The 12,245-nt window shown below is 38.4% G+C and overlaps 1 protein-coding gene across 1 annotated transcript; it reads left to right on the top strand.

Moving 5' to 3' along the window:
• Positions 1–10,812: 10,812 nt before the first annotated feature.
• Positions 10,813–11,409, top strand: LOC130416948 (proline-rich protein HaeIII subfamily 1-like). The gene has a single exon (XM_056742310.1). The coding sequence runs from the start codon at positions 10,813–10,815 to the stop codon at positions 11,407–11,409; it is 597 nt and encodes a 198-aa protein (XP_056598288.1).
• The last annotated feature ends 836 nt before the right edge of the window (positions 11,410–12,245 follow it).

Below are 12,245 nucleotides of genomic sequence, written 5' to 3'. Positions count from 1 at the left end.
TGTGACACTGCATCTCTCACTGCGAATGGCAGTCTACGCAATTTCTGCTGTACTGGTGGCACATCTGAACGCACATTCACTTTGTGTACAAAGCCAACAGCCAAACCCAAAGGCTCCGTGGAATTAACAGCAACCTGTCCGATTTCTGCAGAAGTTGCAACAGATCCATTCCTTATATCCAGATGCAGAGCAGAGAAAAGATCCATGCCAAGTATTGATGTTCCGCCTGTCACAATGTAGAATAAAGCCTGTGTGCGATTACACTGATGCGTGACAGTAACAGAAAGGCACCCTAAAACTGGAATAGGCATTTTCATGTATGTCACCAAGCGAACATTAGGCACCGTGAGGGAAGTATCTGAGAAGTGTCGTTGGTACAGATGCTCTGGGAGGATGGAAACAGCCGATCCAGTATCCACAAGTAGTTCAGTGTTTAGTAAATTCCGTCCGCAGTATGCAAGGAAACATTACATGTAAGGTTTTGTTTCCGTTTCAGATGCAGTGGCATTTCAATGCTTAAGACTGTTAACTCTGGTACAGCAACCTCTTGTACATTACAGGTGGATGCAGAACTCCGACAAACTCTAGCAAAGTGTCCCATTTTACCACACTGTCTGCATTTTGACTGTTTAGCTGGGCAATTGGGATAGTTTGCTAAATGTGATGTAGTACCGCAACGGTAGCATGTTCTCGCATCGCTTTTTTTCTGTGTTGTATTAGATCTCATCTGATGAGAAGCTGTGGACTTACGTGTAGCAGATGTCTGTCGCCACCGATGTTTTGCACCATCACGTGAGCCAGTATGCACCACTTGAACAGACGTTTCAGCTTGCTCCATAGCTTTAGCTTCGGCTACTGCAGAGTCAATTTGTCCCGCGATCGTAATCGCCTTTTGCAGAGTGAGATCCGTTTCCAACAGCAGACGTTCCCAAGTGCACGTCTTCTCGACAATCTGATCCCTTAGCATGTCGTCAGCGAGCAAACCGAATTCACAGGTCACAAGCAGTTCACGCAGAGCAGCCACATATTGCACAATAGGTTCACCGAATCTCTGAGCACGCTGGCGCAATTTGTTTCTCTCGACAACCACGTTCACTTTCTGTACAAAAAATGCTCGTAAAGCAGTCAGCGCAGTATCGTATCGTTCATCAGCCACAGTTAGTGTATAATAAATACGCTGTCCCTCCGTACCCAGGCAATGGATAAGCAACGCACGCTTTCTCTTTTCTGGAAGGTCTTCTTCTGACAGAGCAGTCACGTAGTTATCAAACATACGAATCCATGAATTAAACGGTACGGTTGGCTCACCCGGAGTTTCCAAAAAAGCAGGAGGGGGCGTGAGAGCAATCAGAGCCATCCTCGTCGCCAATATGTTGTGTATTGTCAGAAAACAAACTTCACGATCACCAGTAATCACGTTTTCTACTTTATTTCATCATACATCTCTCCTACTTCCTCCTCATCCTTTCTTAACAGGAACTCTAGCGACACCTACAGTTTAGGCGTGTATTTCAATATACCACAAGTAGGCAAACAGTAACCGAACTATACCATGTATTTCTGACCTAAGGCTAGTTCATACATTTCCATGAGGATTTAACGTGAAGGATAAAAACCTTTTAAAGTAAAAATATGCACACGTACACACATATATATATAACATAACGATAAAGCGATTGTTAAGGACTTTTTTTGTAAAAAAAAAGCTGCTAAATTACTTAACGTTAATCAATCACTGAATAAAACACTTCCTCCACACAGCGACAGATCAAATACTGCATTAAACAGTAAAATCAGTGTGCTCTTACCACAAGTTATTAAAAATAATCATATTATCATATTAATTTACCTTATAAAATCAGCTTGCTATGATGTGTGTTGCCGTCTGACAAGGAGACGCGTGAAGGATCCAGAAGGTTCGATGAAGTGGAAAAATGAACAAACCGGTTGGGTCAAAATAACCCAACCCAGTTGTTCGGTGGTGAAATAACCCCTACAGTCCATTTGACCCAGCATGAGCAACCCAACTGTGTGTTTACAGTACCTCAAACAACCCAAAATTATGACCCAGCACAATTAACCCAAAAATGTGTTTACAGATATAACCCAGCATTTTTTAGAGTGTATAATGGCTCGAAGAGATTAATCATGGTAGCCCGAGATATTACGAGGGAGCGTCTGAATCTATTTTTAAGGTGACTGTTTTTAATATATCATTGCTTTTCTGTCTATGTGCCCGGAATCCCTACCCCCCTACTGGAAAATCCAGCAAGACCAGGTCAAGCTGGTCAACCAGCTAGACCAGCTCAAGCTGTGTTTTGGAACATGGCAGCTGGTAGCTGGTTGCTGGTTGCTGGTAGCTGGTTGCTGGTTAGATCAACCAAATCCATCTTATGCAGGTAGCTGAATTTTTTTCAGTGTTAAAAAAAATCAAGCGAGATAATGATGAATAATTAACACCTGTTTTTAACAACAGCTTCCAGTTATAATACATGTCCAGTTCTGCTTTAAAAATGTAAAACAAACACAGACATTCAGGATGATTAATTCAGTTTATTTACATGAATATCATCAAAAATATAATTTGTGTATAACATAAATGAGATAAATTACTTAATAATTGGCAGTAATAACCTGAACTGAAACTGAAATACAACTACTTCACTACTTTAACAAATTCACTTTTTTGATTTAATTTTTTTGTTGATATCTTGAATTTTTTCTGTTAAACATCGTCCAACTTTTCCAGTTCTGGCTTTCAGCTCTGCTTCTTCCAAACTTTTGCCTTCCAGCCACTTTTGAAAGCAACCTAGGAGAAAGGACATAAGCAGATCAATCAATTGCAGACAGGACTGTGAAAGAAGCATCTTATAAATCTCCATTTTCCCTAACCAGGTAAATTATACTGTATTTGGTCAGTACTGATCCTATAATGACACTGACACTTTTATGGTGTTAGTGGTGTATTTTAATTAGTTTTTTTTCTGAAATTACATACGAGATATTCAATTTCCAGCATGCTCATCAATGGAGTGGTAAATGTAAGAGTACATGTCAAAATAAGAGTTATTTTATGCATATAAATCAAGATGAGAATAGGATGAGATTTTGAATGTTAACTATTCAGTTCAGTTGGTATTTTAATGAGTATTTGCTAATTGTGGATTTAACAAGTTACCTTATGATGAGTAAAGCATTTGTTTAGAAGGGAAATAACTGCTGCATGGCTGTACAATTTAGAGTCATCTAGAGTAAAGTTTGTCCAAAGTATAATTTCTTTTCAGTTCACATATCACCTACCTTTAATTGCTCTGTATTTGTGAGGTGTCAGAGGAGGCCTAGGATCTGATTTTGTAGTGGGGCAACTTTTTCCTTCCAGGCTACGGTTGGCCAGTGTGCTTGTTCCCCAAATGCACACTGCCAGTTCTTTTACAAACAGGCTGTCCTTTAAATTAGCCTGAATCTTCTTCCATTTTTCACTGTGTATTAATACACCTTCACCAATATCAACCTGTATGGAAGAACATTAAACAGTAGTCAAGAAATGTAAATAATTGTAGTCTTTTATTCATAACCAGTAACTCAAAGAAAGTAATATCTTCTGTCCTTATTTTATAGCGACACACTGTCCTGCAGAGTTTACTTACAACATTAATCAAACACACATGAACCAGCTCATGTGCTTCAGGATTACGTGAAATGAATTGCAGGCCACATGTTGGAAATAACATTTGCAGGGCAATGGGTCTCCAGGAGTAGGGTTAAAGAGCTAGTCAATAGTTTTTTTATTTTAGTATAATATTTTTGTTGCTATTATGTACAGAAGTGCAAAGAAATAGACCACACTTATATGTTGTAATGTTTTACAAATTATTAGCTGTAGTTTTGTTAGCCAAAATGATGTTCTGGTGTTTTTGTACATTATTTACAAAAATGCCCAACAGAAATACTATTGAATTCAATAAATACGTACCTCTTGGTTTTCCAAAATTTGTTCAGAGTTTTGATATGTAACAACAGCAGAACTGTTCTCTGTGGGAAAGGGTGAAAAATTAGGGAGTTGGAGTTTTTAGAGTGGGGCCAGATTAAACATATGGACAATACGAATAATACTAATAATATTAATTGTGACTGATTAAATAAAAGAATTCTGCAAAGATCATATCATTAGGATCTTACCAACTGCTGCTTGAAGGTTTTTTCTTTAGTGGGGCTGCTCTCTGCATAGAATCAAACAAATGCACTGATATTCAATACTTACAAAACAATTCTGCAATTCTATTCTATCAATGCACAAAACCTTACCATATGTCACTGGAATGTCTGGAATGGAGACTGGAGATGTGTTGCTTCCTGAAAAATCAAGTCACAAACAATATTATGTGTGTGTAAATAGTCAGACACCAGTAATTCAGTAACCTGAGTGAGGTAAAAATTAATGATACTATTAATATTAATAATTAGGAGTAGCAGTATTACCATAAATTAATTTATATTTATACAGGTATTATTCTTTTTTATCTTTTTGTTAAAGTGCTGGGTTGTTTTTGACCCATGTTGGGTAAATATTGGACAGAACACATTGCTGTGCAAACATTATCCAATGCTAGGTTATTTCAATCCAACTGCTGGGTTGTTTTTAAACAGCCCAGTGTTTTTTAGAGTGTATTATTATAATTATGCACAAAATCTTACCAGTTGTCACTGGAAGGTCTGGAATGGAGGTTGGAGATGTGTTGCTTCCTGAAAAATCAAGTCACAAACAATATTATGTGTGTGTAAATAGTCAGACACCAGTAATTCAGTAACCTGAGTGTATACTTGTATATATAGTATATAAGTGTATAATAATAATAATTTTAATTACCACAAAGAATTTTGGCAACTAAGCATGTCTGAAGTTCAACATTTAATTTCCTCAGTTCCTTTCCTTCAGCAATGGCCTCTTGATATTTCCGAGATAGCAATTTATACCTCTTATCCAGTTCGTTGTATTTAGATTTTGGAATTAGTTCATCTTCACTCTCACTTGATATCTCATTGTCAACAAGATTTTTTCCCTTCTTGTTTTAGAATGATGTTGACATTGTTGTTGCTTCCTTTTCAAGGCTTGTCTCTTTTTTTAAATGTCCATCAGAAAAGTCTGCTTTCCTTCCTCAATGCTTGACCTCTGTGCTGTCTGAAAATTCAAGAAAATAAGACATTTTTAAATTCAGTTTCAGATGAAACATTTTTTATATCTGTATGTGGTGGTGATGGGGCATAAAGTTGTTGATAAAAATAGCCTACTTTAAATAAAAGAATATCGTTTTAATAATGATTAACTAATACTTGTTCAAAACAATCACTTTAGCAAAGTTTCTACCTTTCTACTACTGATAAAAAATAATTAACTTTTGTTCTAGAAATATTATTTCATTCAAACATGGTAATATCGAAATATATAAAAACAAAAACAACATTTATTTAAAAAAAGTAAAGATTTTGAAAGAATTATAGAGATCTCATAACTTACTGAAATTCTCATAACGAAAATGAAAATCATACAATTTATCCTAAAATGTATCGAGTAATTTTACCAATTCTGATGTGACATTTAAAAAAACATAAAATATTAGATCAAAAATGTGTCAAAGATCAGCTGAATATCCATCAGAGGGAAAAGTACATGTTTTGGAAACTGCCACAGCTTTTTATTTTGTGCAATGTAGTTTACAGGAAAATAAATTCACAGGAGCCATTTACCCGATGGAGCCTTTTGTCACGTTTTACCTTATGTTACTCAAATACTTTTCCTTCAAAACTCGCTACCCCAGTCGTAAGATGGACTTTGCATCTGAACTCTTCTATTTTTAATGGTGTTAATCAGTTTTACTGTTACATACCGCATTTTCCTTAGCCTCCTTCCTTTCTGAAGTTTTGTTTGCTGGTGGAATTTTTATCAAGTAGCTTTGGCACTCGAATTCTTTTGCCGGTTGCCAAAAATTGTTCAATTTCTTCGCTAGTTTCTGAAAAAAAAAACATAGATGATAGCACTTTTGTACGTTCTTTTCAGTCTAAAAGTTGTATGTATTTCTTGATTCATATACAACCTTTAAATTGTCCTTTAATTTAAAATGACTTTAATATTTAAATTGTAAGATTAAGCAACATTAAGCAATATTTTTAACTGACAGAAAATGTTAGCAACATGCAACATAATGTTAGCTTGATTTAACAGCTGCGCATTTTCGTTCATAAACCTCCTCAGAATTGCTTACTTGTTCTTCTACACATTTGAGATAATGAATTTAATACTTTACCTTTCATGAATAAAATTTGTCCTGTTGCGAACCGTCCTTTTCGGTGAATCCAGTAAGTGTGCGTCGATGAGAAATCCGTCGTACTTTTTGGACCAAAATGTTTAATGTCTTTAACATTAACAGAGTCTTTAAGACCGTCGTCTAAATAATGCACATACGCGAACATTTTGTAGTTACATAAACTCCGTGTAGATCGATATTGAGAACGACACGGCTTTATTTGTATGTCCCTGTGTGAAAAGCAATGAAAACCGTTACAAAATTGCTTGCGCGTGACATTTTGTTACGTGTTTTCAGTTGCTGTTGCCCCAGCAACCGGTAGTGCAGCAGGCGCAGACTGACTTGTTTATCTCCAACAACAAATGAATGTAAGTGATAACCAATCTATAAACCACTAATATTTTTCAGAAATGTACTTAATTTTTGTTCCTCATTTTTGCCAAACAATAGAATTGATGCTTCAAGTTTACAGCTTATTTCAATACAGGAGTTTCTGTGTTGAATATACACAGGTAGGCAGACCTTCATATGGTGTAATGGAAAAGACATGTTAGAAAACTGACACTATTTATGACTAAACTCTGGCATGATACTCAAAATAAATTTGAACTTCACATAAATATGTCAATTCGTATTAACTGTCCGTCCTGCCCCAAAGGTTAAAGTAAAAAATGACACACAGACACTCACCAGTATTATAAGGACTTCCAGTAGGTATAGTGGATCTTCTACTCTAAAAACTATGTTTTCTGTCCCCTAAACAAACCTATACCTCATACACCTTCTGCTATTTTGCAATTTCAAAAAACATAATTCTTTAAATTTAATTTAACAAGAATAAAAGACACTCATTCTGAAACTGTCTAAATATTTTGTCTTATTATGTTTCTATAATTTTATTCTTAGGAAAAGCAGAGAGCTTTTGAATGGTTTATGCTTTATTAAACAGATGTTCAAGAAGTAGCCAACAGTGGAGGGACGACTAGACAATGAAGAGGTATAAGCAGTACTTAGAACCAGACAATACCTATCTGTTGCCAAGGACAACAAGATTCAGATCCTACACATACAGCCCAAACACCAAAGCACCTGGTCCATCAAACAGTGACAGTTTTGATCAGCATCCTGAACTAGTGAACAGAAACTGTACATATGACAATGAAGGACATATTGAGGATGAAAGTGACACAAATGAAGTGTGTGGAGTTGAGACAGAGGAAGAAAATAGTGTTAATTGTACTTTTGGACATAATGAAAGTGAGACGTATGTAGTTAGTGATGAAGAAAGTATGGAATTAGAAGAAGGGAACTATGTTGATGGTGAAAGTGAAACAGCAACTGACAGTATCAGTGAAGGAGGTGAAAGTGATGAAGACAGTGATGTTGAGGAACACAACGATGAAGGAGAACAGAGAAGACCGTTTGCACCTGATACCAGTCCCAAATTTGCCGAAAACCTAAATGTCCCAATATGCAGGTTCCTCTCAATCACAAAGGCTGAACTACTCCTGCTACTCATAACATTTACACTGAAACACAATTTAGCCTTTGTTGCACTGCTTGACCTGTTGATATTGATTAATTTTATGTTCTCTTCAACTGTACTACCAGCCAGTAAACACATGCTCAATAAGGTATTTGCACACTTTAGCCAGAGAACAGAGCTTCATTTCCTCTGCACATTCTGTCAGTCCTATCTTGCAAGTCAGACAAAAGATAATCCGAGGAAACAATATGTGTGTTCAAACTGCAACAGGACAAACAGTACCCAAGATCTGAAAAGGCAGAGCTACTTTGTAACATTACCAGTCGATTTACAGGTTAGATCACTCCTTGAAAATGACAACTTTAGAGATTCACTCAACATTAGATTTTCAAGAGAAACATCAGAAAATGTTCTTAGGGACATTTATGATGGGGATATGTACAAGGAGCTGTCATGTCCAGGTGGAATACTGCACAATAATAATAACCTTTCATATGTGTTCAATTCAGATGGAAGTCCCTTATACAAATCCTCGGGCACATCAGTCTGGCAAATTCAGCTGGCTATAAATTAAATTCCACCTGCGGAACGTAGAAAAAATATGATACTCGCTGGTCTGTGGCATGGGAAAGGGGAACCCAGGATGGATATTTTTATCCACAGATTTGTAGAGCAAGCAAAAAGACTGGTCACAGATGGGTTGATGTGGTGGAACAAGATCACAAATTCATGGAAAAAAACTAAACTGATAGGGTTATGTTGTTGTGTGGACTCAGTTGCTAGACCCCTGATGCAAAACATCACCCAGTTTAATGGCTACAATGGCTGTGGGTTCAATCAGATATCCTGTTGGTGAGGAGGAGCATGCTGACAGAAATGCAGAAGAAATGATCCAAGACATGGAGGAGGCAGTTAGAGTAGGACAGTCTATCAGAGGGGTCAAGGGCTTATCACCATTAGTTAATTTGCCATATTTTGATGTGGTTTATGGATTTGTGCCAGATTATATGCATTGTGTTTTACTTGGTGTTACCAAGCAGCTGTCAAAATTGTGGCTAGAGGAATCGGGTAGTGAGTTTTACATTGGCTCCCCAGACAATCAACGTGTTGTTAATGCACGCTTGTCTAAAATTAAACCTCCTCAGTATATTCGTAGACGCCCCAGGGCTCTCAGTGAAAGAAAGTACTGGAAAGCTGCTGAGTGGAGAGCTTGACTCCTTTTTTATGCATTGCCTTGCCTGAAAGATATTCTTCCAGCAAAGTTCTTTGCCAATTTGCCCTATTAGTGCAAGCTGTATACCTACTTCTGGGTGATAGCATTTCAAAAGATGATGTAAATGCAGCCGACCTATTACTCCTTGAGTTTGTGTCTTGTTTCCAGATGTTGTATGGAGGAAAGTCCATGACATTTAATGTCCACTTGCTACATCATTTTTCAGTGAGTGTGAAAAACTGGGGACCGCTTTGGGCACATTCAGCCTTTAACTTTGAAAATGGCAATGGACAGCCTGTAAAACTTGTTAAAAATGCCAGGGGAGCACCAATTCAAATCGTTAACAAGTTCATCATGAGTAAAAGTCTTCCCGTGTTAGCCAGCCCAGACACAATCAACGAGAGCACGCTCAAGTTTTGTAGAGAGGTTGCTGGAACAGACAGACTTAAGCACTCTCACACGGTGGGTAATGTCCGTTTACTTGGCTCTGCTGTTGTTTTGTCCCTAAGTCTTGAGGAGGAGGTTGCTGTAAGGGAAATTATTCACAATATGCCCGTCGGTATGGAGTGCAACATTTACAGCAGACTTATTGTGAATTCTGAGGTCATTCACTCCACGGATTACCTAAAACCATTCAGGTCAAATGACACTGTAGTGCTTTTGAAGGATGGAACCTTTGGCATTGTAAACAAGATCTTTACTTTGTGTTACGATGAGTCGGAGAGATGCATTGTGCTGTTAAAAGAAATCTGTCCTGTTAATGAGACTCTTTTACAGAATGGAAGATCAAGGATTTTCCCTCCCCACATTTTAGTATGCTCTTTTCATTTAGGTCAGTTACAAGCAGTTTCCCCATCTGAAATAGTGAACAAAGCTTTACACATTAACGTCACTAATGAAAATTACATCTGTGTTTCCAAACATTATTGAAAGGGACATTTAATTAAATATGCAGTGAACTAAGGACCTGGAGATGCTAGTATGAGACATAATAGCAAAAATAAATTATTACAAAATTGTTGTAAAAAGTTATACGACACATGTATCAACATGTCACTCTTATGATATTTTTGTATAAGGAGTGATTATTTATTCCACTTGTATATATTGTACTCTGTATTTATTTATTACCTATGTATTAATTATAATAATTTTAAACATTTATTTGTGGAGTATACTATACACAGTGAGCCTCCGTGGATCTCTGTCTTGTTTCATATTAAAATGATAGAATTTTTTCACAGTTGTGCTAGTCTGTATGCATGTTACCCGCGGATTACTCTGACTGTATCCATGTTCATATTTGTTATAGACTATTTGTAAAAGACATGCATACATATGATGTAGCCTTAATTTGATTAATATTTTGTTTTAGAATCAAGGGTCACTGAGGACTTGATCTTTGCATTTTCACAATTTTATAGTTCATACTCATTCTAAAAACTGTTTGATACAACTGGTGAGTATCGATTTGTCAGATAAACTGATAAGCAGTTAGGAAAGGCAAGTATATTGATCTAAATTTGTAATAAAATCTGAATCTAGAGTTTTGCAGTCCAAAACAATTTATCCATCTCCTTGTTTAATTTTATTTTATTCATATAGCACTTTTTACAATTTTCATTGTTGCAAAGCAGCTTTACATACGACTTAAAAAATATTGGTAATATATTAATAAATAAAATATTGCACAAGTTATATACTTCAGCAATCCTTAAGCAAAAATATATGCCAATTTGACAGCTCGCCCAAGCTGTTCCACCAGCTCGACCAAGCTGGTCCACCAGCTCGACCAAGCTGGTCCACCAGCTATGCCAGGTCCCCACCAGCTCGACCTAGCTGGTCCACCAGCTCGGCCAGGTCCCCATCAGCTCAGCCAAGCTGGTCCACCAGCTCGGCCAGGTCCCCACCAGCTCGACCAAGCTGGTCCACCAGCTCGGCCAGGTCCCCAGCAGCTCGACCAAGCTGGTCCACCAGCTATGCCAGGTCCCCACCTGCTCGACCTAGCTGGTCCACCAGCTCGGCCAGGTCCCCACCAGCTCGACCAAGCTGGTTCACCAGCTCGGCCAGGTCCCCAGCAGCTCGACCAAGCTGGTCCACCAGCTATGCCAGGTCCCCACCAGCTCGACCTAGCTGGTCCACCAGCTCGGCCAGGTGCCCACCAGCTCAGCCAAGCTGGTCCACCAGCTCGGCCAGGTCCCCAGCAGCTCGACCAAGCTGGTCCACCAGCTATGCCAGGTCCCCACCAGCTCGACCTAGCTGGTCCACCAGCTCGGCCAGGTGCCCACCAGCTCAGCCAAGCTGGTCCACCAGCTCGGCCAGGTCCCCACCAGCTCGACCTAGCTGGTCCACCAGCTACAACCAGCTTTGACCAGCTCATATCCAGCTTAAACCAGTTACCAGCTTGAGCTGGTATTAGCTGGATTTTCCAGTAGGGGAACGTATGTGATTTCCGCCACCACAGAGAAACATGTCACCTTATCTTACCCGAGGTACGAAACGTGGATGGTCTTATCTTTCTGTTATCTTATTAATCCTGTCATTATTTTTCAAAATGTTATCCACTTGTTACATATATGAAGTACCTATGAAATATTACTTAGTTATTTTACAATTGTCTTCATGACAACAGTTGTGAAATTACGGGTTGCAGTGCGCACGTGATTACAAACGTGTTTTGCAAAGCTATACAAATTATTTGCACAATATCAAATTTGGTACAAAATGTCGCAAAAATGTGATGATGTGAGACACTTTGGTATTAGTGCACCATATTGCGACCAAATGGTCGAATTTAGTGCCTGGCTTTTGGGAGAGCGCGAACAATTTGTACACGCGCATGAGCAGACTTGTAATATCTTATGTGATTAGTCGAGTACATGGCGCGCACACCCGTGTAGGCCTTTGTGTGTAAAAGAACTGAGACCGGAGCTGCGCACAGCGCACGTCTGGGTGACTCATTATTTAATGGAGCTGCCTGCGGCTACTCTATTCAATGCTTTTGTTTACACGAGCCGCGCAGAGGCAACCCGTCCCACATGCTTAAAATATGGTCTCCGATCATCATTTTTTCAGACAGCGTGAACACGCTACTACGATGTGCTGTTTGCCGTGACGGATTTTTGAACTATTTGAGACGCTTGAAATGAAACTTAAAGAGGAGTTCAGAGTGCGTCATTTATCCGTTCATTTAACGTCACTTGAGACAACGCTGAATCATTTTCACAAAATGTCCTGTTCAGTT

The sequence above is a fragment of the Triplophysa dalaica genome, unplaced genomic scaffold (genome assembly GCF_015846415.1).
Source record: "Triplophysa dalaica isolate WHDGS20190420 unplaced genomic scaffold, ASM1584641v1 Contig3, whole genome shotgun sequence".
NCBI lineage: Eukaryota > Metazoa > Chordata > Actinopteri > Cypriniformes > Nemacheilidae > Triplophysa > Triplophysa dalaica.
Note: the sequence above shows the minus strand (reverse complement) of the source record. Positions and strands in the feature narration are given on the sequence as shown.